This window comes from Protomyctophum bolini (genome assembly GCF_963924005.1).
Source record: "Protomyctophum bolini genome assembly, chromosome: 20".
In the NCBI taxonomy this organism is placed as follows: domain Eukaryota; kingdom Metazoa; phylum Chordata; class Actinopteri; order Myctophiformes; family Myctophidae; genus Protomyctophum; species Protomyctophum bolini.
This window is the reverse complement of record NC_137881.1, coordinates 39,518,501-39,545,972: the sequence shown is the minus strand read 5'-3', so window position 1 is coordinate 39,545,972 and position 27,472 is coordinate 39,518,501. Positions and strand designations below refer to the sequence as shown.

The 27,472-nt window shown below is 40.9% G+C and overlaps 4 protein-coding genes across 5 annotated transcripts; 1 reads left to right on the top strand and 3 right to left on the bottom strand.

The window, feature by feature from the left end:
• Window positions 1–11,084: 11,084 nt before the first annotated feature.
• LOC308335381 (histone H1-like) lies at window positions 11,085–25,715 on the bottom strand (the record flags this gene model as incomplete). Of its 2 annotated transcripts, none has more annotated exons than XM_080792399.1 (2): window positions 11,085–11,141; window positions 25,119–25,715. In XM_080792399.1, 2 exons carry the CDS (start codon window positions 25,713–25,715, stop codon window positions 11,085–11,087), a joined length of 654 nt encoding a protein of 217 aa, XP_080648525.1. The 2 variants fall into 2 exon arrangements, with proteins under 2 accessions (XP_080648525.1, XP_080648524.1); XM_080792398.1 differs by having other exon boundaries at window positions 11,085–11,273; window positions 25,146–25,715.
• LOC308335870 (THO complex subunit 4-like) lies at window positions 13,873–14,676 on the bottom strand (the record flags this gene model as incomplete). The annotated part of the gene is made up of 1 exon (XM_080793089.1): window positions 13,873–14,676. One exon carries the CDS (start codon window positions 14,674–14,676, stop codon window positions 13,873–13,875), a length of 804 nt encoding a protein of 267 aa, XP_080649215.1.
• Window positions 20,435–20,818, top strand: LOC308335408 (histone H2A-like; the record flags this gene model as incomplete). Its single annotated transcript, XM_080792435.1, has 1 exon — window positions 20,435–20,818. One exon carries the CDS (start codon window positions 20,435–20,437, stop codon window positions 20,816–20,818), a length of 384 nt encoding a protein of 127 aa, XP_080648561.1.
• On the bottom strand, window positions 23,300–23,709 carry LOC308335419 (histone H4). Its single transcript, XM_080792446.1, has one exon. It carries the CDS (start codon window positions 23,696–23,698, stop codon window positions 23,387–23,389), a length of 312 nt encoding a protein of 103 aa, XP_080648572.1. The 5' UTR covers window positions 23,699–23,709; the 3' UTR covers window positions 23,300–23,386.
• Window positions 25,716–27,472: the final 1,757 nt, after the last annotated feature.

Below are 27,472 nucleotides of genomic sequence, written 5' to 3'. Positions count from 1 at the left end.
GTTATGAGCTGGTCCAGCCGGCTCCATTCACTGCCATGTATTCATTGCACTTCCTGTGTGAGTTTGGCTCCCATGAAAGTGTCCATGAAAGTGTCATGGCGCAGCCCAGTCACGTGACCACTTCACTTCCTTCTCAGAGCTTCCTTGATGTAGTCCAGGAAGTACGTGAGCCCAGTGTCCATGCAGAGCATATTTTGAATTATCAATTTCTAATCATGACAATGTGGAATATGCTTTGAAACGTTTTAGCAACAACACAAATCTTGTATGGGGGTTCCTGGCACAAAATACTTTTAGGATCCTTAGTTGGAAAAGTACTTAATCTGGAGGTCCAAATGAACAACTACACTTCAGGAACAAGCCGTACAAAAATGCAACCCTGCAAACAATATTTACAAGCAAATTTACAGAAAAACAAAAACAAGCCCAACGTTGCTTATAAAAAGCGGACATGGCAAACCTTGTCTTCACATAATTACTCACCACGTTCCAGTAATACTAGTATAAATAACTATGATTGCATTACTGCATTATATCATTCAAACCCTGCCCACAGTAACTACAGTTTAGAGCATAATTCATGTGGGTGTAATATTTATTTTCATTGTCAAAGTAGGAACCATTTACACAGATTCCGTTTCAGAAGGCATCATTAGGAGGGCGGACCGGTCTGTGCATTATTTAGTTCCCCCCTGTGACGTGTTGACCAGGTATAGCCTACTATGGCGTTAACAGTGTCACACACACACACACACACACACACACACACACACACACACACACACACACACACACACACACACACACACACCTCTCTTGTCCCTAAGTGCTATGAGGAAGGCTAATGAATCCGAGAAGAGGTAAGCTTCATTGTATTTGTTTGTGTTATTAAGCATTCAAACAGTAATAGATGTGAGGCTTTTTTATGATGACATTCAACTTCCATCTTAAACTTTAAAACATACAGTGTATTTCAAATTATACACTTAACAATGTTGTTTAATCCATCATGTGTCTCCCATAAAGCATAAAGCCAGTGTACACTTAACGGCAACTTGGTAGAGGTTTGGGTTATGTAGTTACCTTGCCATGATGTATCTCCAAAGGTGGGCAAATCATTACCACTTCAGAAATTCAACTTTTTATTTCTTGTAACATTTGGAGTTGCATTGTGGCATAAAATGTTTTCATCATTTACTTTTTAAACCAACAGGTACTTTCTGGTTTGCCCTGTTTGCAAGAAAACCCAGGGATTCCTGTCAACGCATCTGCGTAGGGTCTGCATGAAGGTCAAATATGGAGGAACACCGGAGTTGTGGAGAGCAGCGGTGCGGAAGGCAAGAAAGGAAGCTAAAGAGGTCCTGGCGAATGGCAGGGTGTTTAGTTACGAACACCTTCGCAAAATGATGACGAATGCTGATCCACTCAGCAGGTAGGTGGAACAGGAAATCTAAACAGAGGCCAAAAAGGCACGGCTTTGTGGTGAGAGAGGACTGGAGTGACCGAGAACGATGCAGAGAACCGAAGCAGATGGAAACGGATGACTTCTTGTGGTGACCCCTGATGAGAGGTAGCTGAAAGAATAAGATTCCAATCATGACAAATAGTTGTGTGATTCATGTACTAAATACACATGCCTGTGCCAAATACACATGGGACACACGCTTAACTGCTTAGATTGGGAGGGTGGGACTGTACACACTACACCAGGGAAAGCGTCAGACATTATTCTGCCATGTTCTGCACAATATTGACATTTTCTCCATTGTTAGTGGGGTGCCATTGGATGTTCTTATGCGGCCAGGAAGACGTGCACAGCCCGACTGCTCAAAAAGTATGGGGCATTTGTTCATCACTTATAGGCTGTGGCTACGGGAGACACACACAGTTTAGTCAAACTTCTTCTTTGGGCTAATCAGGGGTCGCCACATTTGCATGCACCTGGTTCCGCTTTCTACATCTTCCACTGGGACCACCTGCATGTCACCTGCCATTGCCTCAATCGCCTCTTCCTCCTCTTACCTGGGGGTTCCATCTCCTTCTCTTGGTTGGCAGAGGAAGTGTAGCGCCCAGGATTACATTAGATAATTGACACTGGGTGAAAAAAATGGGTTGCAAAACCGTGGGATTCAAATTATATAAAAAAGGACCCCCAGTTTGATATGCATATTAGTCTACAGACCCCATTTAATGGCATTTCTATCTCTGGAACCCCCAATTCATATTGTAAAATCAATGTTAATTTGACTCTGAGAGTGTACAAATGGACTCTAAGGGTTAATTTGCTTCCATTTGTACACTCTCAGAGTTACAGACCCATAAGGGTCCATTTTGTTCCAAACTATCATTTAGCTGAGGACCCACTGGAACTCCCTCAAGGACCCCCGGGGATCCTACCCTCACGAAAAACATACAGTAATCCTGGTCTCTATACTGCCTCCCCATGGTCGGTCAGGGGCTGCCTGATGGAGAGGAAAGGAACTGGAATAATGTGTTCACTACGTCCTACCTGGGAAATGCGTAATAAGAAGCGCCCTGCTCACTCCTCATGCATGAGCTCAGTTCAGGGCTCTCCCCAGGTTGGTAGAGGGAGAGTAGCGCCCAGGATTTACAGCTTAGGCAATTGGCACTATGGGTGAAAAATGTGTTGCAAATATTGTGGTATAAAATGTATTTAAAAAACAAAAGCATTTATTATCCTGGCTTGTAATCACATTTGAGGCCATATAATTGGAATATATCTAGTCTTAAATTATATTTGATTTGTGCACAGATGGCCACATTTGTACACATACATCACATGCTAATGTCAACCATGTCTTTGGTCGGCATCAGTTAATTTACTCATAATGTTGTAATATGTATTTGTATTGTTTGTTTCAAGTATGATTGAGGAGCTGCAGCGCCGCCGCATGGTGGTGACCGATGTCCAGCGAGAACTCCACAGACCTGGCTCCACCTCTCAGCAGTGACACTTTTACTACTTCACTGGTGTTCACATGTTTTGCTCGTTGTGGATTGTGGAGCATGTGCATGACATCTGATACCGTATCACCTTGCAGTTGCCCAGACGTGAAGTGGAAGAGCATGCCCAAGAAGATGATGGCAGCAAAGGGTCTGTACAAGAAGCACTCTCTGGAACATCCACTGCTGAAGGGCTTCAGCACATACCTGAAGGTGGACATCGATAGGTCTAATCATAAACAGGAGGTGAGGAATATTAGCATAATCCATTCCATCTCACCTCAGTCCTAGTTGCACGGACCCCCACTCCCATATCAGCCCTACTGTTGTCCCAATGGAGGCCAGCGACATAAAGTTACAAACTGACACCTGACACTTGCAGCTTCTGAAGCTACCAATGTAACATGCTTTTATTTTCAGGTTCAGAATGTGGCCCGTTTCCTTTATTACATGAACCCACGGGAAGTGTCCCTTGAATTTGTCAGGAACAAGGAAAAGACCAGAAAGTACCTCCGTGAGCTCGATGATGCAAAACTGAAACATCAAACTCAGCTGACTTACATCAAGAGCGTGAAAAGGTTGGTAGTATTTGGTGTGAATTACTGGCCCTCTTGTGATAACTTGGGAAACCTCCAGTTAATATGGTATATGAACTTCATTGACTTTGATACATTTTTGATATTTTGTACCTTTAATCTCTTTTTTTTTAATTGTGTATATTTAAATATTAAATAGCAATTTCTTCCAATAACGATTGCTTTAGAGCAGGGATTATTTTTGCCGACCCACGCTTTATATAGTGCAAGTGGAATTCATATGCCCACCTGAAAATGTATTTTCTGTTCATTAAAGCGTTTGAGAGACAGGAAGACCCCGTTCCAGAATTTAAACATTTGAATGTCTAATAAAACATTTCGATTTAACCAGAAATATCACTTAACACCATCAAATATTGGTACCTCCTTGGACAGATTCCTGAAGTACCACACGTACACCACCGACCTGAGGCTTCAGAATGTGAAGCTCTATGAGGATTGTGTGCACTTCATTAATTTCACCAGAGCTCTCCAGAAAAGCTCCTCCAAGAAAGTGAGCAAAGAGATCACCAAAAAGAAGTGAGTTGACTTGTTTACAGAGGTCGCCCTTTTGCCAACTCGGCGTACAGCCGGAGGAACTGCTCAGCCTGGTATTCCTAAACGTAACCTATTGATTGATTGAAAAATGGTATTCACAGTCTGTAGAATGGGTACATTTTAACGAAAGTACAGGTAATTACAAAAACTGGGGATAAAACCAGATAAAAGCACTAAGATGTATTTACATCAGGGACCTCCATTTTCAATTCATCAGAACATTTAAAGACGTACCAATATACACTTCAATGAAAAAACCTTATGTCTAACCTTATTCTCAGTAAAACGGAGTGATTTACATTTTGTAAATGTGATCATTGGTTGTATTTAGTTGTGAGCTGTTGGAAAAAAAAGCTTGTATTGGCCACAGCCAAGCCAAGCTTTACCACAGCAGCCTCGAAGCGACAACAGCTGCTAATTTTATGAGCTGGACAGCAGGAAAGCCACAACAACACACAGTCATTGTTTTAGGCTCATTTTCTTTCCTTTTTAAACCAAACACTGGCTCACTGTGATGCGGGCCAAACCGGCTCGCGGGGGACCCACGAGGGGACGAGACCCCCCTGAGGGAGTGGCCAGGGAGGAGACATGGTCTGTGGAGTGACAGACCATAACACCTACATTTCTACTATTTTGTGGAAAGACGGGAGATGACAATTAATTCTGAAGAGAACCAGTATCTTTTACTAGATTGAAGGTAATTGACCTTTTTCCGAATAAAATAATATTACAGAAACTAACTGGTTAAAATGTGTACCGTCACATTTTTTTTGTTTACCCGAGCAGCGATGGTTGGCAGGCATCAATACACTTTTAGACCGAGATGTTTGTGCCAGCATGGATGATTACATTTATTTCTTGATCACCTCTTGTCTTGATTGTTTGAACATGACGTCATGGACCGCTATGCTCGATAACCCTACTGTTGTACTATTTGTTGTCATCTTTGCCAAAGCATTGCTGATGTGCAAGCTCTCAACGGGTCATTGTGAGCTTGTAGATTGTCTATTTTCTGGGTGCACCCCAGGACACTGAGGAAAGGGACACTATGGTTCAAGTGATTACATCATGGTATCTCTTGTTTTTCATATAGGTATAACATGTTGATAGAGGAAAACAAATTGACACCAAATGACTGCCTTGCTGTGCTGAGGGCTGCAAAGAAGGACTTCTTGATCATTTTGGGAAAGGTCTACCCAGAGAAAAGCACAACCCTGCATGTGGCTGAGTGTGCCTTCGTGCTTTACTATCTGGAGGCACTGGTGATCCTCAAACACCTCCAACGACCAGGTGTGGTGAAGAGCATGACTGTGAGTATTACTATGTTATTCTTTATTGATTGCGATATTTATATCCGATGGTGTGTTTTCATCCCGGGCCGTGTCTGTGAACAGCTGATCCACATGAAACCGATCCACATGGACCGATCCACATGAAACTTGCATGCATTGCACACTCCCCGTGGGCCAAGGAGGAACGCCCACATTGTTCAGATTATGGTGGCACTATAACAGTAGGGGTGGGAAAAAAATAAAGATTAATGATTATATCACAAAAATGCCACGATATTAACATGGAATCGCATGTTCATAATATTTTATTTATTTATTTATATATTTTCCAAACGGTCTAGCACTATAAAAGCAAAGTAACTTTGGAAACAATCAGAAAAAATTGCAATATCGAATCAAATCGCAATATAAATTGGCACCCTAGATATTGATATGGTATCGAATGAGGAGGTAAGTGAATCGTCCCTTTCCTATAACAGGTCTCTTCACACTTTGGCCTATAAACCGTACTGTCTGTAGGTCATATACAGTACAATTCTGTTTTATTACTTCCTGATTTCTTGGCTCATGACATGCTGCCATGCCCATTTCCACCTGACTAGATACGATTGGCTTCAAACTTTGTGAGAGGTACCCACACTCTGAAAAAAATACAAAAATTTCAGAATTTGTTGCCAGGCAGAAACTAGCCAATTTTTACTGAGGGTGCTATAAGGGAGCTTGATTAATAATGGAGGTGCTATGTCCCGCACACAGGTTTGTTTTGGTTTTATCCCCAAACACACACATTTGGTCGGCTTTTTTCCCGGTTTGCTTCCCCCAGAAAACAGCCTTTAGGGAGCAATTTCACACCAGCAAACAAGCAAGCAATAATGCACAGCTATTAATGCGGCCGGATGAAATGAGAGCGTGAACTTAACGAAATAATTAATTTAAAGACTAAACAACTACACACCAGGCTACTGTTTTCAAAATCAATAAATGCCGACTTCCGGCATACACCTATTGCTCTACGGCTGCAGTCCATGCATATCCAACACAATCTTGAGCATTATTGATTATCAGTAAACCAATTAAGTAACCAACACAAAATCGTGCATACGTAGTTAGAGGGACCACGACCAATCCATCTTTATTTTAATTGTGCTGGGAATAGCCTATAGCCAATTAATATAAATATTTATATATTTTTCAGTGAGAGAGTGAGATTGGTGCATGGTCTTGGTTTGTTCATTGACAACGTGCAGTCACATCCATATAGAAACCTGACACTGGCACTTTTCTAGCACAAATGTATCGTCCATTTGGCAAAATGTGTGATGTCCTTTTTTATGCAGGTGGAGGAGTGGATTGGCAGAAAGACAACGAAGTCGGGCCATGCAATCATTGGAGTAAAGGACCACAAGAACGGAGCTCAACAAGTCGCCATGTTTGCCCTGTCACCGAAGCAGGAGCTGGTATGTTCATCAGATTTCCTGTCGGAACCCAATCGAAAACTGTTTAATTTTATTTTATTTTGCACAATTCATTTGTCTTTCATAATTCATTAGTCTTTCATACCTATCTGATACACCCATGACGAAAAGGAGCAGGAAGAAGAATAAATTCTTATAAATACCTGCCCCCTTTTCACTCAAAAGTTAGTTTTTACTTTAATGATTGGCTCATACACAAAAAAAGAAGAAAAAAAAAAGAGTAACACAAAACAAGCAAGATTGAAGAAGTTGAGCAACGTGCAAGAAATGATAGCTAACCTATTTGTCGGCTTCATATTGCCTAAATATTAGATTTTTGTCATTTTTTCTTTTAAATTCGCAAATATTTGCACAACCCTTTAAATTGTCATCCAGAGAATTCCACGTTCGGATTCCTGTTATCGAAGGACACATCAGTCTTTGAGTGGTCCGTGCAAATGTATGTTTAAAGTCAAATTTCCTCCTACTATCCCCACTTTCTGAACTAGGTTTGAATAGCTGTTGTAGTTGAACTGGTAATGTTTTGCTTTTTGCCCTGAACATAATTAATAAGGTTTGTAGCTTCACGACATGTTCAAGTTTCATTTGTGTGCTCTCTATAATGCACTTTGTACATGATTCGTACTGCTCTCTTCTGTATTAAGTAGGTTCAAAGGGAGACATTGATCTTTATTCTTAATTCTCCACCATCAGTGGTTTGACATTTACTTCAACCAAGTGAGGCCGATACTCCTGAGCGCCAAGCCTGACAACAGGAAGCGCAAGCGGAAGGCCAGCGATGCAAACTATTTCTTCATCTCCACCACAGGGAGGCAGATCCACAATCCATCCAGTGACCTGAAACGTCTGCACAACAAGTACGAGAATATGATCTATTAACCCATTTAGACCTGACTTCGACATTAAAAAATGTCTTCAAAATCCTGAGAGTTTTCTGAAATACCTATGTTTCTATATCAGTGGTTCTCAACCTTTTTCATGTCAAGGACCCCTAGAATTATCTGTATTTGGCCGTGGACTCCCATCTGAAAATATGTAGTTCCAGGCACCCGCCAGAAGCAAAGATTTCGTTGTGAAAGAATATACATTCAAAGATTTGGCCACATTTTCACAATTTTTTAGAAATAGCGCGGCACTCGCTATGAGCTTGTAGATCTGCTATTTTTCAATAGCTGAAGTAATAATACATTATTAATAAATAAACATAATGCTTAAAACATCAACAGGGTTTCCCGTTCAGCATGGGTTAACAGATGTTTCAGGTGAGCTGTGTCGAGATAAATGTTATTAAAATGTCCTCTCTTAATTTTCATTATAGAGTCGGAAGACGGTCAGTTACGAGCCAAGAGACACGCCGAGTCTTTGAGACTGCTACCAAGTGTATGAGCGACATAGACAAGTCTTTGGTGGCCGACTACCTCACTCATACCGTTACAGTGGCAGAAAAGCATTATCGCATGAAGGAGCCAGACAATATACTGAAGGCCAATCAGCTGCTGGCTAAGCTGGCTGGTGAATCCAGGTGAAGATGTGTTATACTGTATGTACCAATAGAATTTATAATGCAGTGAAGAAATCGTAGCCATGATCAAACTCCATCATAAACTATATTGTAGGCCAACGGAACTCTGATCATTACACTTTATTTTAAGAGCCCAGAGAACCAAAAAAAGAGAGGGGGGAAAAAAGGAAGATAAACGTCCCCAGAGCTGAAGGAATCATCAAAAGCCGGAGAACCAAAGGATCTATTATGGCTATGGAGTGAGGAGGTCTTCAGATCTTCTGCTAACGGGCTTTTCTTACGCGTTTTGGTGTAAAGCCTTCCTCAGCGTGTATCTGAGATACTCAGAGATACTCAGATACACGCTGAGGAAGGCTTTACGCCGAAACCTTTTCAGTCCAGATTAACCCCACTACCTGTTACTAATTTGTGTTATCCCCATTATAATTGTCTGAGCAATACCTTAGTAAGTAACTAACAGCTCTTGTAATTTGCTTAATTAAGTCTGTACTGCATATTGATGTCTGGAGTTTGCAAGACTATAACCCCTTGTGTTTTTCACTCGCCTGAATAATCTTCAGATGATTATAAACCTCTGACTTTTTTCCATAAATAAGGTAACTTGTGTGAATAATATTTTGGAATTAGAATTAAGTAATACCTCTAGTCCAGACTATACCCCCTTTTGTTTTTCATGAATAATGTAACATACCTAAAAAAAAGATACCTCACATTCAATGACATCTCTGCACATCTGCATTGCATTTCAATGTTTAAAGGGATATTTCAATCATCTTTCATCAGTCAGACCAAAGTTATTGCTGCTGGTCGCAAGCGTGCGCTGCGCCCGGTCTACTTGCATCTTCAGAAAAGAAAAAGGATAGGAGGGTGGGTAAGAAGACATCACATTTCAAGTAAGATGATAATACTCGGCTGTGCAGGCACGTTTCTGGGTGGGGGTGGCGGGGGCTTGGGCCAGGCACAAAAAAGCTCTCTTCCTACGCAAGCCATCGAAGGGATGAGCTGCGCGGGGGGAGGAACAAAGATACCTAGCTGCAGGGGGGGGGGGGAGTTCGGTGGAAAGTTCATTTCCCATGTGTTTGTGTAAGTGTGTTCCTGGCATATCTCCCAAAGGTCATGTCACGTTGCCTCATTGTCTTGCGTTATCATGGCGGGTTCAGAAATTACCCACAGTTCATAGCGTTACCAGGGGAATGAAGGGGATCCTCTGATCATTTAAGTATGCAAATTAGTTATATATCGCGGTTAGAATGTCAACAAACACAATAGTGCTTTCTCACTGTGCTCAAAGGGAGACGGAATGGAAGCATAGGCTATATATTTAATAACAATAATATAAGGGAAACACTAATGAGCAAAGTAAAAGAATATGGAAATGCAATTTATAATGAATATTATATATGAATATTACACCCCTATCACACAGGAAAGTGTTATGAAACTAATAATACAACGATCAACTTAAATACTAAAATAGACATGTATAAATAGGCCAAGCATGTAGGTAGGCACTGGCTGTGAATAAGGACAGTTTTTATGAAGTGATGCAAAGTGTCATGAATGGCGGATTCATCTTCAAAGTGCTGTCCCATTTCTTTCACAACAATTTGGAGCCCTTGCAGCCTCTCACCCTCAAGCACGTACAGCTGACGTCATTAAAGTCAATGAGGGTCCAGGGCTCAGGGCTTGAGGGAGGCAATTGGGATTGGGCCTATGTGTTTGACAAGGGTTTGACTGGATTGCTGAATTCCTACAGTAACCATAATGCTTTGGTGCCCAGCCCCTCCTTGTGGAGAGGGGGAAGGCTGCATGGAGGTGTGACTTGTAGTCCAGGTAGGAAGTGAGACCACATTTTCATGACACATTTTCGTCATGAACATGGCGCCATGACTAAAATGTCTAGAAACCACATTGCACACATACAACCCCCAGGAAAGTGTTACTTGTGTCCTAAACAATTGGAATCTGGTTGCAAAAAGGGTGAAGTGCAGGAGTCCCTTTAGAGAAATTTCTCTAAAAATGCTGCCCACCCAATCAGAAATGATAAATGGTACATTATGTACATAATTACATATATGTTGTGCTATTTTTTTATATTGCCTAAAACAATATATATATATATATATATATTCCCCGTGAGTGACACCTTTATATTTAGCCAACCATACCATAGGCCTACCAAATTATTCCAGCATTTCAAAATTTGCAAGAAAATAAAAGATCTACAGGCTCAAAACATGTAGATCAAAGACCTTATAGATCTGCTATATGTACTGTAGTGACAAAGTAGGGCATTCATCTCCGGAACACTAACTACTTGTATAATAAGCAACGGCTGATTTCGGAATGAAGTGATTTAATAAACACGCAGTTACGAAACAGTAACAATATATATATAATATAACGCTGATGCTCCTAGGCTTTTAGTTATCGTAAAACTGTAAATGTTCGGGTATTCTTCGGTATATATTCTTCTGTTCTTCACTTAATTTGTATGCAAAATAGAGTAGCCTATTTCGGCTGGATGGTGTTGAGCATTCGTTTCCCCGTAAGTAATCGCATTGTTCTGGCTAACTTTGTTTCCTACACATACCATTCATTGACATGACAACTATATTAAATAAAGGAACATTCTTTAAATGAAGTTGTGGGGGGCTCTTAAAAGAGCCTTTGTGGGGTAAAGGGGCTGTGTTATTTTTTACTTCTTCTTAGCGGCAGCCTTCTTGGGTTTCGCCGCCTTGGGCTTCGCTACCTTCTTAGCTGGTGCTTTCTTGACGGCAGCGGGCTTCTTCACCTTCTTGGGACTCTTCGTCGCCTTCTTCGGGCTCTTCTTGGCTGCTGGTTTCTTTACAGCGGCAGCAGGCTTCTTTGCCTTCTTGGGAGATTTCTTAGCGGCTGCGGGCTTCTTGGCCACTGCCTTCTTCGGAGACTTCTTTGCCGCGGCGGGTTTTTTGGCTGCAGGCTTCTTGGGTTTGACTGCTTTCTTTGCAGGTTTCTTTTCCTTCGGTGCTTCCTTGTTCATCTTGAAAGAGCCAGATGCTCCGGCACCTTTGGTCTGAACCAGGGTGCCTTTAGCAACCAGGCTCTTGACGGCGATCTTGACGCGGGCCTTGTTCTTCTCGACATCGTAGCCTCCGGCAACCAGAGCTTTCTTGACCGCAGCCAGGGAGACACCTTTGCGTTCCTTGGAGGCGGACACGGCCTTGACGACAAGGTCAGCGACACTAGGGCCCGTCTTCTTGGGTCGAGGTGCTGCTTTTTTCTTGACGGCTTTAGCCGGGGCGGCGGAGGGAGCTGGGGCGACTTCTGCCATGCTGTAGAGTTTCAGATGAACTGAACTAAACTCTTAGTAGAGAATGTTGTAAGAGGAGGAGGGGGTGGAACTTAAAGGATATGTGAGAACGATGTAGACTCAACCCACTAGGTCAGTACTCTGTGCTGCAGAATACTGAGACAGTTGTGTTTTCTCTACAACTAAAACTAAATAACATACAAAGAAATGTATTAAAGTCATACAAAAAACTCGATCAGATAGCAGACGAGTTTAGCTTCATAATCAAACCATGTGGAGGGTTGAGGAGTGCTGTGTTTTGTTTAGGGACGTTTAAAACCTCACTTGTACACCCTTACATGTACAGTTGTTTGTCAACTTTCCTCTGTCATTTGTCTTTTAAAATAGTTTTACCATATAATACCCTGTTCCATATTTGCTGCAGAGCCAGCAGAGATGTCTGGGTTTGGAATGAAAGTAAATCTAGTCGTTTGTGGTGAAGATTTCTTTTTTAAATGTACAACTTTCCAGTGTCTGCAAACACAGCTGTTGGCCCTGTGGAGACTTATCAGAGGGCACTTTATCTCACTCTGCTAAGCTCTTGTTTTGTGATGAGAAATCTGACATGTTTCAGGTAATTTCACACTCAAATGTATAATTCAATTCAATTCAATACCAATGGTGCCATTTACAAAAAATATGACATAGCTCAATAAAATGTAAAATAGATGAAACACCACACATTTGCAGGCAACTTATATAGCACAGTTATACTATTATATATATATATATATTTTTTTTCTTTCTTTAACTATTATTACATACACAATTTTTGACCGCTTCTAAAATGTCTTATATATTTTTTTCCCCCTCAAGAAACATTGTGCCAGCATGTATGTGTATACATACTGTATGTGTTACATTTAAATTGGAGAGTGGAATAGCTATTAATTCGAATTGAAATATAGATTTACCCTAAATGTTTATTTATTATCATATATCCCTATTCTGGGTAGTCCCTACACTAGTTATATTTTAGGGAGACAATTAGACCTAGAATGCCTGTGATCATTTAATTATACTTCGTAAATGTTCATGTATCACAGGCATAGATCGCTTGCACCCTTTCCCCCTCACTGTTTATTTTCCCTTTTTGCTTCCTTTACAGTATGATGAATTCCTGTTCTGTTCTTTAACTTTAGAAGTGTCTATTTGTACGTTTTGATGAATTGAACAAGGTGGACCCTGTTGTAAACAAGTGTAATGCTTATTTGGGTCGTCCACTCACTCACAGTTAACAGTCTTTGTTGTGCTTGAAATGCACTGTAATTCTGCAAACTGTTAATAAATATTTCAATCAATCAATCAATTAATCTGAACCCTAGGGCTTAAAGCCTAAAACAATCCCAAGACTGAAAATGTTTTTTTGCAAATCTGCAGTGATCTCATTAAATGACCCATATGAAATCCTCAGGACTGAAATCAGTCCCCAGGACTGAGAACTTTAACCCCTTATGCGCGTGACATCATCATACCCGGAAGTTACGCGGGAATGTCTACTGAGTGGCAAAAAACGTATTTCTGGCCTTGACAGCCATACATCCAAACAGAGAAGTCCTGTTTGATTGCATTAAATTACTTTAAACAACATTTGTGTTTGATGAGGGGGGAGGGGCAGAACACCACCAACAATCAGCAATCAAACACAAATGTTTGGTCAACCCATGTGACTCCAATGAGTCACACTTTTCATTTAAAGCAAATAGCCCATTGTCATGTAAACTTGAGAGGTAAACTTGTTTAACCAAAAATAGTCACGCAATTTTATTCTAGTTTATGATGGAGTGATTTAAATCACACATTAAAATCTAGTTAATTCAGTTAGATGCATTATTATTACTCATTAGTAAATTAGATCAGTAAGACCAGATCCCAAAGCCTATGGTAATGAATAAAATTCAGTTTCTACATAACTGTGGATATGTTAATATAGCCTCTGAATATACACAATGCAAAAGGTTGGCTGTTCAATGCAGCACTATGATGTAATACATGTAAAGAGATTGTATTAGACCTAACCACTGTCAGTCCATGAATCATATAGCTCATATGCAAGCTTTAAGCACATGTTGCCTACTTTAATGGAATAAACTCTGTAAAGTGCATGTAGGTGGCTCTTAAAAGAGCCTTTGGGTTGTTGGTAGATCAATAAGCTCTACAAAGTGGTGTCCATCCTGGCATTGTATGCATCTAGCTGGGCATCAAGCTTCTCTGCAGAAAGCGGCTGTTTTTTGGCACCACCAGCACCGCGTCCGCCTCTCCCCCGGCCTCTGGCACCACCTGCTCCGCGGCCTCCACGTCCCTTCTGCTTGCCTCCAACGCCACCAACACGGGTATTCATACCTCCACCTCTGTTCAGACCCTGCATGGGAGGCCGTCGCTGGTTATCAATCTTTGAGGTGACGAGCTGTATGTTCATGGGGCACCCATCAAGTGGCATTCCGTTGTACTGTTTCATGGCCTTCAGGGCATCTGCCCTCCTTTCAAAGTGGACATCTGCAGTCCCCAAACCCCTTCCAGAGCGGTCATAATGGACAGCAGCCTTCTTCAGTGTACCAAACTCTGCAAAAAGTTCCTGGATATCTGCTTCAGAGACACCAAAGTCCAGGTTTGAGACAAGGAGCCTCCCTCCAGTTTCCACACCAGCTCCTCCACCACCAGCATTGTCGAACATGTCAAGCTGTTTAGGCCTGCTGTACGGCGTAGATCTGCCTCGACCCCGGTTGAGGTTGCCTCGGCTCCTCATGGGGACGGAGCTGCCGGTGGCTGTCCCGGTGGCTCCCCCGGTGGCTCCCCCGGTGGCTCCCCCGGTGGCTCTCCCGGTGGCTCCCCCGGTGGCTCCTCCAAGACGGCCGCCACCACGGCCACCACTGCGGCCTCTGCCTCCGCGGCCTCCTCCTCTCTGCGACCTTTTCTGTTTGATAATGTCGTCTAAGGACATATCAATTTTATCTGCCATTATGCCCGAGCCTAATAACGCTAAACTTAGAATTAAATGGAAAATGGTAGTACAACCTAGACTTTAACTTGGTCCGAAACCCTGTCTCTCACTGAACGATCTTGCCTGGACAACGTTGAAGATTCTAAAGTGAATGAATGATGAGCTCAGATCCTCCCTGTTATAAGTGTGCTCTGAGGACCTAAGTGAGGACAGGCAGACTGCTCTGCAGTGCACTGGGCGGTGCCAAACCTGTTTTGCTGTCTTTGTTCTCACCAATGGTCTGAAACCGACATGGATTTAATTTGCACATTGACTGGTTGTAGCTGAAACCTTTACTATATATATTATATATATATATATATATATATATATTATGTATGTTTGTTTGCAACATTCATGTTTTCACACTGTTTATTTGGTAATGTTGAACTATCAAGACTTGTAGCATCAGTTGACTGAGCCTTTTACATTGTCCACAGTGTTTACTGTGGCCTTTCCAGCCCTAGCCCTAGTGGAGTGAGGTATATTAATATTTATTATGTTTTCTGTTTTAGGTTTCATTCATGATTTACTTTAATTAATTGTATTTTGGGTTTGATGGTTCGTTTGGTTTGGTATATTTGGTTATGGACTTATGGTTTACTTGGTATTGTATTGGTCTTGTTTTGAAATGATTTGATTGATTGTATCACTCACACTGTATTATATTGACTATGAATTAACCATTGTATTGTTGATGGTAATCAATTGATGTATTTAATGCACAGATATTATTGTTAAACTATGAAATCATTGATTTGTAATATTTATTTTCTAATTTAGAGTTTTCACTGTGTTCCAATGAACACAGGGCCTTCTCCGTGGCCGCCCCTACCCTCTGGAACGCTCTCCCCAAACACATCCGAGATGCCCCCTCACTTCCTACCTTCAAATCTTCACTGAAAACCCACCTGTTCACAATCGCATTCCCATGCTATATTCCCATATTGTTATATGCACTGTTTTATTGGTTTAATTCTTTTAATTGTTTTTTCTAATAAAGTTGTCATTTTTTCTTGTCCCCCCATGGCCCCAACACATGTAAAGCGTCTTTGAGTGTCATGAAAAGCGCTATATAAATCCCAGATATTATTAAACTGAAATAAAACCAAGGATTTAACGTGTGATCAACATGCAAATTATTTACATCACCTCAATCACTCACTCAGACATTCCGCTGCACAGCTCTACCCTGTTGGGGAAGGGAGGCATTGTTTCATTGTATTGAACTCACACCAAAACCAGCAGTTGTTCACACTTCTGTACCAACTTACAAAGCAAGTCTAGAGTTTTGGTTTAAATCTAATCTCTATCCAGTAGCTTCTCAAAGCGCAGGTGGGGGTTGAGCATGTTTCTAGGCATCCGAATTTAGTGTAACAATTGTTATCAGACTAATCAGAGTAATTAATACATCACAGTACAATATCACAACCACATTAAGGTTTAAGCTTAACTCCCTCATGTATGGATTCTAAACATACATACTTGAGACAAACTGGCTTATATTTGAAATATTTCTGATATTACTAATAGTCCTACAACAAAACAAATGAATGAATGGCATTCCAATGTTGTCTATCTAACTTTATATATCACTATTACATATTACATTACCTATCCTTTCAAATGATACTGACAAGATGCTTACCATGATAGTGTGAGGATAGTGAATTTGTGATATCTAACCATGATGATGTGATTGCAATAATAACATATTTTGTCTCACACCAGCCTTTTTACAAGGTGGGACCGTGTAAAATGTGTCGTTTTTACAATATGTATACTGATCCTATCCTGAAGAAGGTCAGTAGACCGAAAGCTTGCTAAATAAATACATTGATTGTGCAACAGATCTGAGTGTGCAGAGCTTCCCTTTATTTTTTCTCATGTTCTCTTTGTGGCTCCAGCAAATCACTTAAGTTTTTTCAGCGGATGAGCGGTGGTTCTTTTTACAATATGTATACGTTTTTTCAGTGGATGAGCATGGTTCTTTTTACATTATGTATACTACAATAGCGTTGGCTACAAACTGAAACTGTATATCAACTATAAATATAATGTGTTAAAAAAACACTGATTAGTCAAATAATTCGTTCTGTATACACCATGTTATCACAATTGACTGATTACACATTATCAGTGGTACATGCAGGACTGTGTCAGTGAAAGCATAATCAGATCAGACACCAAAGTTTATTGAAGATTTAAACACGTTTTGTTTTCTGTAGTTGATCACAGTAAGTTATTTGTCCACAAATGGACCAAGTTTTCAGCTGACAATCTGTCATTGGAAGTCAGGATCATCTCCACCATCATGCTGACTTTAACTGGAATGTGTTTACTGGGGTCAGAAAACCTTTCATTTATATCAAAATTAAGGACAGAAGAAGAGTAGCCTATAGTTTATTTATGGTATCAAGTCGCCATGAATGTCTGCCAAAGGGATTGTGAGTATTGTTGTTAATGTGACATAGTTTAAAATGGTTTAGAATAAATATAAAGGAGGAAACACTGCTCGGACTGTGGATGATGTTTTGAGCATATAACTTGAAAACCAGAGTGCTGTTTTTACCTAAGACATATTAATGAAAAAAATGCACGTGTGCATAACTAGTCAGCTCTTTGTTGCATTTCATAAAATAAAAGGTATAGTTTGTGATATGTTGTTTTAATCGAGGAGAAAACACAAGTGGCACAGAGAGAAGATATTCTGTCTGTGTTGTCTTTGTCACTTTATCCCCCATATATGGAAATTCCTGAATTTGCCCAAATTGTTGCGTCAGTCATAGTCTACCACATGACTGACGTAATAAATAGACTGTACCCCAAATACTGTGGCAATGGAATACTGCCATCATTATACCCACAGCACTGATAACAGCTACTACACATGCATGTTGAGGCAATGTTTAGTTTTTAGACATTGTCAGGCAAAGTCATAATACAGTCATCGTATACGTGAGTGACCTAACGTGATCGACTGAGAGGCATAATCTATGTCATGCATTGGTGGACAGACTGTTCAAATTACGTAATACATGCTAGAAAACTAACAAAGTAATTCAACTACCCTTAGATTTTAACTTTTCAAATACAGATAACAACCCTATATATATATATATATATATATATATATATATATATATATATATATATATATATATTGACATGAGGTGGGGTGACCAGAGTTTGAGGCGCATGTCGCTTTGAGGGAGTGAATCCTTAGCTTGTTAGCGATGTCCTTTAACCCTTGAATAATGTTTCCATCTGGTTTAATGTAACTCGCCATGGTATTATATATATATAAGACCATGGCGAGTTACATTAAATTAAACCATCTGTTGCAGTTTGTTATCTATATATCACATGAACAGTGGTCACTGGTAGCCGTTATGCCACCAACTGCCGTATTCATGTTTGAATACGGCCCCCTAAGATCTTCCACTGCTGGCCTGTTCGCTTTGCCTAAAAAAGTGGCAACTAAAAAATACGGGAAGCAGCTTTTTGCTTCTACGGGCCGACGGCATGGAACAAACTCCCACTGTACCTTCAACAGGCAGTCTCTGTAGACATTTTTAAAGCACAGCTCAAGACCCACTTCTACACCCTTGCTTTTAATTGATCTTTTATTTTTTGTCCTCACTATATTGCATTAGGCCTACTGCTTGTTTTTTTTTAATGTTTATGCCAATTGCTTTTCTTAATTTTTTTCTCCATTGCTCTGTAAAGCACTTTGAGCTGCATGTCATGAAAGGTGCTATACAAATAAAGTTGTATTATTACCTTACATACAAGTAATGCTTGCCTACAAAATGATTATGAACAGTGTATATGTGTGGCGAGAGACTTTGCTTTCTTTTAAATATACCCTTTACATTTTAGAATTATTGTCTGGTACTTTGCTGGGTATTTTATTGTATTTGTATATGTATGCATTGACCTGAGCAAAACAAATTTCCCTTGTGTATAATAAAGACTCTGGGCTAGATTTTGAAGGTGCGTTTTACCTATTACAGTAATATGAGCTGGGGGCGTGAGGTATGTCATATTGCAATTTTAAGCATGTTAAGAAGCGCTTTCGACACCCCGTGGAGTGCGCAAAACGGCCTTGAATTAGTCATGGGAGTGTTTAAGGCGTGTTTGAGAGTTACCCAATCAACATGTCCGTACTATTTTCTTTACCAGTCAGCTGATGTCACATACGGAATGCGCACTTTGGGGATCGTTATTATTACATTTATTCAGGCTGGCACCATAGAAGACATGACATATGACTTTGTCACATTTGGGTTAATTATTCCTATTGCACTGCATGCTGTCACCTTTATGCCTCAAAATAAGTTGTTTCTATTGAGAAACACCAGTAAAATTATATTTTAATTTAAATTATAATTATATTATATTTGAAATGAGTAATGAGTTGAATGCGTGGTGCGTATGCCCGTGATGGTATGGTCTTCGCTCGTAGCATTTTATTGAAGAAGACTTGGATCGAGTGTGATACAGCGTATGAAAGCAAACCTCTCAAGGATTATGGAGATGTTTTTATTTATTTTTAAGGTTGAGAAATGAAATAATTATGGTCGTTTCTAATCTCAACCTTTCAAAAAGAATGGATGCGTCTTTTGCTGGCTGTTGCCATGTCTCATAGAAACAAGTAAATAGGTCTATAAAAATAATCCCAAAATAAGCGCATATAACAGGGGTCTGTAACCTATTTTAAATGAAGTGCCATGTTTTTATTTTCTAGATAGTGAGTCTGCTATATCCAGATTAATTTTAATGACACCACATTAAAATAAAAAACATATTTTGATTGTCCACAAATATAAAGAAAATTTAAATATTTTCTTGCACATTGTTATAATGATCATTATATATCCGCCTGCAGTCAGAGTTCATAGTTTTAATGAATGAATGTGATTCATTGTGAGCTGGTAGATCTGCTATTTTCAAAAGTAACATTTTAATTACATTTTTGTATTAGCCGTCCTTAAGTTGGGCAAATGCATTAATCTGGGGATCCTTGACATGGGAATGTGCTGTGTGAGGATCACTGGTTTAAACAACATTAGGAGAAACCTTTAGAAACAAGAAAAGCAACCACAACTACCAATATTTACAAGCAACTTTACAGAAAAAGAAGCCGCTTATAATAAACAGACTTGGCAACACTCCAGCAGCGTCCCAGAGCCGCTCAAGTGTAAAATCAAACAGTGCTTTAAATTCTTTTTGCGTTTATGAGGTGCCTAGACCCACGTCTAATCGTTATGCGCAGGTCAAGGGGCTTAATAGCAAATTGCGCAAAGCGAAAATAATTAACATATGGACACTCCCACAATGCTAAAATATTCAGCAACGTCGTATTCCATATGTGTGTGCGTTCAACACGGGACGATAAGGCTTTCATAATACGATTGTGCGCAGAGCGAGGCCAATTTATGTATTACCACATGGTAAAACGCACCTTCAAAATCCAGCCCAAATTTCTCTCTCTCTGAAAGAAACCGTCTCTGGTCAGGAACCTCCTTCCTTGGGAGGAGCTGTTCAGCCACTAGCACCGATTGGAGGGGAGCTCGTACACACTCAGCCCTCGCTCTCATTCATTGGTGGGGCGCACAGCCGCACATAGACAGTAGCAGTAGAACGTGTGCTGTTGAACATATAAAGGGTCTCGCGCGCCTCTCCACCAGCATATTTCTTCTATATTCAATTCCAGAAATAAGCCTACACCAAAATGAGTGGCCGAGGAAAAACGGGAGGAAAGGCCAGGGCGAAGGCTAAGACCCGCTCATCCCGTGCCGGTCTCCAGTTCCCCGTGGGTCGTGTCCACAGGCTGCTGCGTAAAGGCAACTATGGCAAAAGAGTGGGCGCCGGAGCTCCAGTGTACCTCGCTGCGGTGCTCGAGTATCTGACCGCAGAGATCCTGGAGTTGGCTGGAAACGCTGCCCGTGACAACAAGAAGAGTCGTATCATCCCCCGTCACCTCCAGCTGGCCGTCCGCAACGACGAGGAGCTCAACAAACTGCTGGGCGGAGTGACCATCGCTCAGGGCGGTGTGCTGCCCAACATCCAGGCTGTTCTGCTGCCCAAGAAGACAGAGAAAGCCGCTAAGAAATAAATCTGCTTCATTCGTTTAACGAAACCCACAAAGGCTCTTTTAAGAGCCAACCACTCTTTCCATGTAAAGGTTAATTTCCAATGTCTTGCACAAGCGCACATGCACGCACGCGCAACACCATGCGCGTGCACGACACGCACTTGCTGGTGTGCTTAACCCTCTAACACCCGCATTCATTTCTACTTGCAAAAAATATATTTCAACCTTACTACTACTTTGTAGGCTACTACTAGGACTAAGACTAAAAAATATGTTAAAAAAAAAAAGTTTGATGAAAAATGTATAATAATGATATAATGATATAATAAATTAATAATTTACATTTGGGGGATATCTTTCACAATAATGAATAAAACATGTTCTAGACATTCTAATGATCACAAAAAAAACATATTACATTTATTTTACCTACTTTTATTAGGGTAAAGGTCAAAAGTCTTAGGTTAAAAAATGTTCAAAACATTTTTTATTTGTGTGAATTTCAGCCTCTGTGGGGGGTGTTTATATGCAAATATCATGACTAATGCCATTGAAATGGCATTGCAAGAACAGAAAAAATAATAATAATTTAGTAATTAATTAAAATAAAATTGTTGCTAAAAAGCAACGCTGGGTCTTAGAGGGTTAAATGCATTGTGTATAGTACCAGCTGTGCTTAATCATAATTACGTGCTCGGTTTGGAAAAGTTTGATGTAGTTTGTTGTAGGTAATAGTTTAATTGAAAGCTTATTAGTTGGCAAGTGAGCATATTTGAAGAAATACAAATCTAACAAAAATAAAATTATATGCAATAGGCTAGGCCTGTATGGTCGAATATGACATGATATCAAGGCATTTAAGTAATGTAATAAGTTGCTATAACCCCGTATGATACAAGTGATACTTGATACAGACCATAGACCACAGACACAGGACCATATGCATTGGGGGACAAAGTTCTTAACAATGTGTTGCGACTGTAGGCCACTGTTTACTATGAAAACCTGCATTTCCCGTCAGTCAGTCAGTAATTGTGTCATGTCACGCCTCCATATATTGTCACGCCTCATGACATCATGCCTCATGACACGTCACACCACCATATATGGCCGTTTCCATATATGATATAAGATCACGACACTGACCTAATCAAACCCTGGATAGCCATACATGGAAAAGACTGGATCATCACCTATATCTCCATATATGGAGCTGAGCCGGCCAGCAACTCTACATCTGACCTCAAACCCTTAGGTCTCCATATATGGAGCTGACCTGTTCTGACATTCCATATGTTGATCCTTCCCCACCCGTCCTTCCTCTTCGATGTTTCCTTTTTGACTGATACCTGTCCATTCAAACTCTAGACCCAAAGTTATTAGTAGAGTTCTCAGGCCCAAAAATGAAGGCCCGGCCCTACCTGGGCCCTCATCAAACCCTGTACACTCAAGACACTGCCCCCGCTGCCACCCTTCGATCTCCATATATGGAGCTGACCTGTTCTGACATTACATATGTTGATCTGACCTCATCAAACCCTGTACACTCAAGACACGCTCCAATGCCAGTACAGAATTAATTCCATATGTTGATCTGACCCCCCCATGCCAAAGCACCAGCGCTCGCCCAGTAGTCTGCCGTCACCCAGGCAGATGTGTGCACGTGACCTCACTTCTCGCCCTCAGGGCGTCTTACTGGTATAGTCGGATTGGCAAGATGGTCTACTGTTATTTATCTTTCTATTCCCACAACAATATAGTCTCCAGAAAAATATGGCATATTTTGGACATCATTAATCATGACTAATACATTTTTAAGAAATGTAATGTATTTCTTTTTAATGTAATCGTTTGACAGCCATAATACTACACACACACAATTGGTAATATTAAAGTGGAGACGTTTAGCAATGTTGCTCATTCCACGGACGCGTGGTCATGACAAGCTGTACCTCGTTGTAAAGGTGACTAATCAACGATTAAAATGATGTAAAACACAATACCAATTGGTATTATTAAAGTGGAGAAATAATGGACCAAAGTTTCCGGTCCCTCACGGATCACCGCCCTCACAGAGCACAGCCCCCTCACGGAGAACGTCTCGTCTGCGAGACTGCAGCTGGGTGCTATTGTGTCGTCAACAGCAGCCAAAAGTAGTACATAAGGGACCCAATATACTAAGAGGTCCTATAATAATACTTTAAGAAAATGCATACCGTATTTTGCTTTGATCCTGTGTCATAGTTGTTGCTGTTATGATGCACAGCTCTCATCTGTATTCATAAAAGTACTTTGTCATTAATGTATACGGAATCAAATAAAAAAAAATTATGGCCCATGTCCAAGTTTGTGCCAGTTATTTAAGCACGCTCCACTACAACAGTTTGTTCACACTAGTCAAAGGCTACTAAAAACTCTGATTGCAAAATCCAGGATTTATTTTTCAGGGCAAACCAGTAATATACTACCGTAGTTAAGTACAAATCTTCAAAAGGTTCTAGAAATTGTATAATGGAATCTGCTCTGTAGAGAAAGTGTGGGCGGCTCTTAAAAGAGCCTTTGGGTTGTTGGTAGATCAAGTCAGCGTTATTAACCTCCGAATCCGTACAGAGTGCGTCCCTGTCTCTTCAGAGCATAGACAACATCCATGGCGGTCACGGTCTTTCTCTTGGCGTGCTCGGTGTAGGTGACGGCGTCACGGATCACGTTCTCCAGGAACACCTTGAGGACACCGCGGGTCTCCTCGTAGATCAGACCGGAGATACGCTTCACTCCGCCACGGCGAGCTAAACGGCGGATAGCGGGCTTGGTGATTCCCTGGATGTTATCACGTAGCACCTTGCGATGACGCTTGGCGCCTCCTTTTCCAAGACCCTTTCCTCCCTTGCCTCTTCCAGACATCGTTGCTTTAGCAGTAGTTCAAGAAGTGAATGATTTGAGAAGCAGAGCCTTGCCTTTTTATGTGTGTTCTGAGGACGTAAGGGAGGACAGGCACAGAGAGAGCTGCGTAGGCGTTGCCAATGTGCACCCCCCACACCCACACACATACTCCTCCCCCTTGGTCACATCACCCATTTGTTTTTACAGTAATATTGCTATTCAACTCTATAATCATATAATTGCTGTTATGTTTTCCACTCCAATATTGCTTTCCCTGTTTTTATTGGTTTTATTCCTTGGCATTAATCTTCTTTTTAACTCCCTAATAAAGTAGATTTTTCATGTTGCTTCTTCTTGCCCCTCATGTGTAAAGTGTATTTGGGTGAGTACTCAAATACACTTTACACATGAGAATACACTTTACACATGAGGGGCAAGAAGAACCTGAGAAAAAGCGCTACATAAGTTTGAGATATTAAATTAAATATCAAATTTTATTATCATGCAAGAGACAATAAAGACAATAATTTATATGTAAACATTTGTAGAAACCATTGGAAAGCATAAATAATAACATTACATGACTTCATGGCTTATTTTCCTATGCTGTACTCTCGATAATTCTAAATACTACAGCATGCAGAGGAGAAGTCATAACAGAACCATCTAAACACTACAACATGCAGAGGAGAAGTCATAATAGAACCATCTAAATACTACAGCATGCAGAGGAGAAGTCATAACAGAACCATCTAAACACTACAACATGCAGAGGAGAAGTCATAACAGAACCATCTAAATACTACAACATGCAGAGGAGAAGTCATAATAGAACCATCTAAATACTACAGCATGCAGAGGAGAAGTCATAACAGAACCATCTAAACACTACAACATGCAGAGGAGAAGTCATAACAGAACCATCTGAATACTACATGCAGAGGAGAAGTCATAAAAGAACCATCTAAATACTACAGCATGCAGAGGAGAAGTCATAACAGAACCATCTAAATACTACAGCATGCAGAGGAGAAGTCATAACAGAACCATCTAAATACTACAACATGCAGAGGAGAAGTCATAACAGAACTATCTAAATACTACAACATGCAGAGGAGAGGAGGGACGCTAATTGGGGAACCCTAGTCCTTTATTTTATTTATTTGGAACTACCATATGTCATTGTACACTATTCAAAATTGATTTGAACCAAACTGATTCATGGTTTATCAGTGTGAAGATAAATGGCAGATTAGAACTGGCCTTTTAATAATTGCGTGGTGTTTGACTTCTAACAAACGGGTATAAAGTGCCTGCTGCTCACATGAACACCATTATAGTGAGGATAGGATACTCTTATAAAACAATGTGGTTGGCTCTTAAAAGAGCCTTTTGTGGGTATAAATATGGAGCAGACAGTTTACTTCTTTTTGGGCGCTGCCTTCTTTGCTGCCTTGGGTTTGGCAACCTTCCTGGCTGGAGCTTTCTTGGCTGCTGCAGGCTTCTTAGCCACTTTCTTGGGGCTCTTGGTGGCCTTCTTCGGGCTTTTAGCTACTACTTTTTTTGCGGCAGGCTTCTTGGCTTTCTTGGGTGATTTCTTGGCGGCTACGGGCTTCTTTGCTACCGCCTTCTTGGGCGATTTCTTAGCCGCTGCGGGTTTCTTGGCTGCAACGGGCTTCTTTGCTTTGACTGCTTTCTTAGCTGCAGGCTTCTTTACCTTCACCGCTTCTGCCTTGTTAATCTTGAAGGAGCCAGACGCGCCGGTGCCTTTGAGCTGGACCAGGGTGCCTTTGGTGACCAGGCTCTTGACCGCGGTCTTTACGCGGACCTTGTTCTTCTCCACATCGTAGCCACCGGCAGCCAAAGCCTTCTTGACCGCAGCGAGAGAGACACCGCTCCGCTCCTTGGAGGCGGACACGGCCTCGACGACCAGCTCAGCGACGCTGGGGCCGGTCTTCTTGGGTCGGGGAGCTGCTGCTGCCTTCTTCTTGGCTGCTTTGGCCGGAGCTGGTGCTGGTGCTGGAGCGACTTCTGCCATTATTCTCTCGGATAGTAGATTGCTGTTCCTTCTCGAAAGTAAACTCCCACAGTGTGATGCTGAACGCTCTGAAGGGGCTGGACTTAAACGCCACATGAGAACCATCTAGACTCAACATACACAGCAGCTCTTCTGTAGTATCTTAATGTGACACTTTTGTGTTTTCTCCTCAATTAAAACATCATATAACTATCTACTGGGTATATTATTTAATGCAACAAAGAGCTGATCAGTTAACACACATGCTCCTTTTTTACATTAATACATCTGATATGAAAACAGCACTCTAGTGTTTAAGTTATATGATAAAAAACACCACCCTTCCACAGTCCGACACAAGTGTTTCCTATCATTTGTATTCTAAAACAATTTAAACTATGATAAATTGACAATGATACTCAAACTCCTCTTAGCAGACATTCATGGCGACGCAATAACATAAACTATACTTTTGTTTTGTCTTCCGTTTTTCTATAAAAAGAAGGTTTTCTGACACAAGTAAACACACTCCAGTTGACAACAGCATGGTGGAGTTGATACCACATTCCAATGCCAGAGGTTGTAATACTTTTGTGGTCAAAAACGTATTGCTATCAAAATACAAAAAATATGTTTTCATCTTCAATCAACTGCAGGTACATTATGTCTTTGGTTATGGCAAACATAAGCTACACTGATACACTACTTCCATGCTTGATGATGTGAGCAGACAAATCTGACTTTGGAACATGATGTTGCATGTTGGCATGCATTATTTTACTTAAACTGGTGTGTACAGTAGACTATACCTTTGTATTAATACAAAAGTATTTGTTGTAGTGTCGTGACATTATGGACAACATGGAGACTATAATGTATTTTATGGACACTACTTCATATGTATTATTTTCAGAGCCACCCACACTTTCTTTCAATATTTATTCAGCTAAGTGTCATGATCAATGAGGCCAATAATTAAGTACTTATAAGTAATCCGTTCTCAACAGTGATATCAAAGTACATTATAGTAGTAATGGATGGATTCATGACAGAGGTGGCAGTGCATATTTAGGTGAGGTGACTCTGAGACAAGCTTGGTTAAGGCCTATTCATAGTCTAGAATTTGGGTGGTGAGGTGACCATGCCCCATGCCAGACTGTGAAGAGTTGGAGACCATTATGACACTTGCTCATAGAAGACTGCAATAGTTCAAAAGCAATCTGGAGCAAGATGCACGATATAGGCGTGAGGGTGCCATGTCACAGGGACATTTTGTACGGTATTTTTTAAACAAATTTGAGTAACTTAAAAGGAGAAAAACAATGGACCTGAAGAGACTGCCCACGCACTTAAACTGGCACACTTTGGCACTGTAGGGTTAGTAGTAGTAGTAATTTTAGCACAGCCCAGACAAATGTACTTTGTAACATTCATGTAAATATATTTTTTGCCCTTATTCTGCCACAGTGAGTAGTATTCTGATGTGAGGACTCCCGGTTGCGGTATGTCTACATGTTTTATACTTTTAAATGTTTATACTGAGTGTGCGGTTCTGGGGGTGTTGTTGCATGCCAGCGGATAGACACACATGGCACCAAAGCATGGTGCTATTTGTTGGCGAGTGGCGAGACCTTCAGAACAGCACATGCAGGTGCAGGCATTTGGGCGTTGGGGGGTGCTGCGGATAGTACACATGGCACCCAAGCATGGTGCTGTTTGCTCGCGCTCTCTGGCGCCTAAAAGCCTATTCATAGTCTGGATTTTTGGTGGTGAGGTGA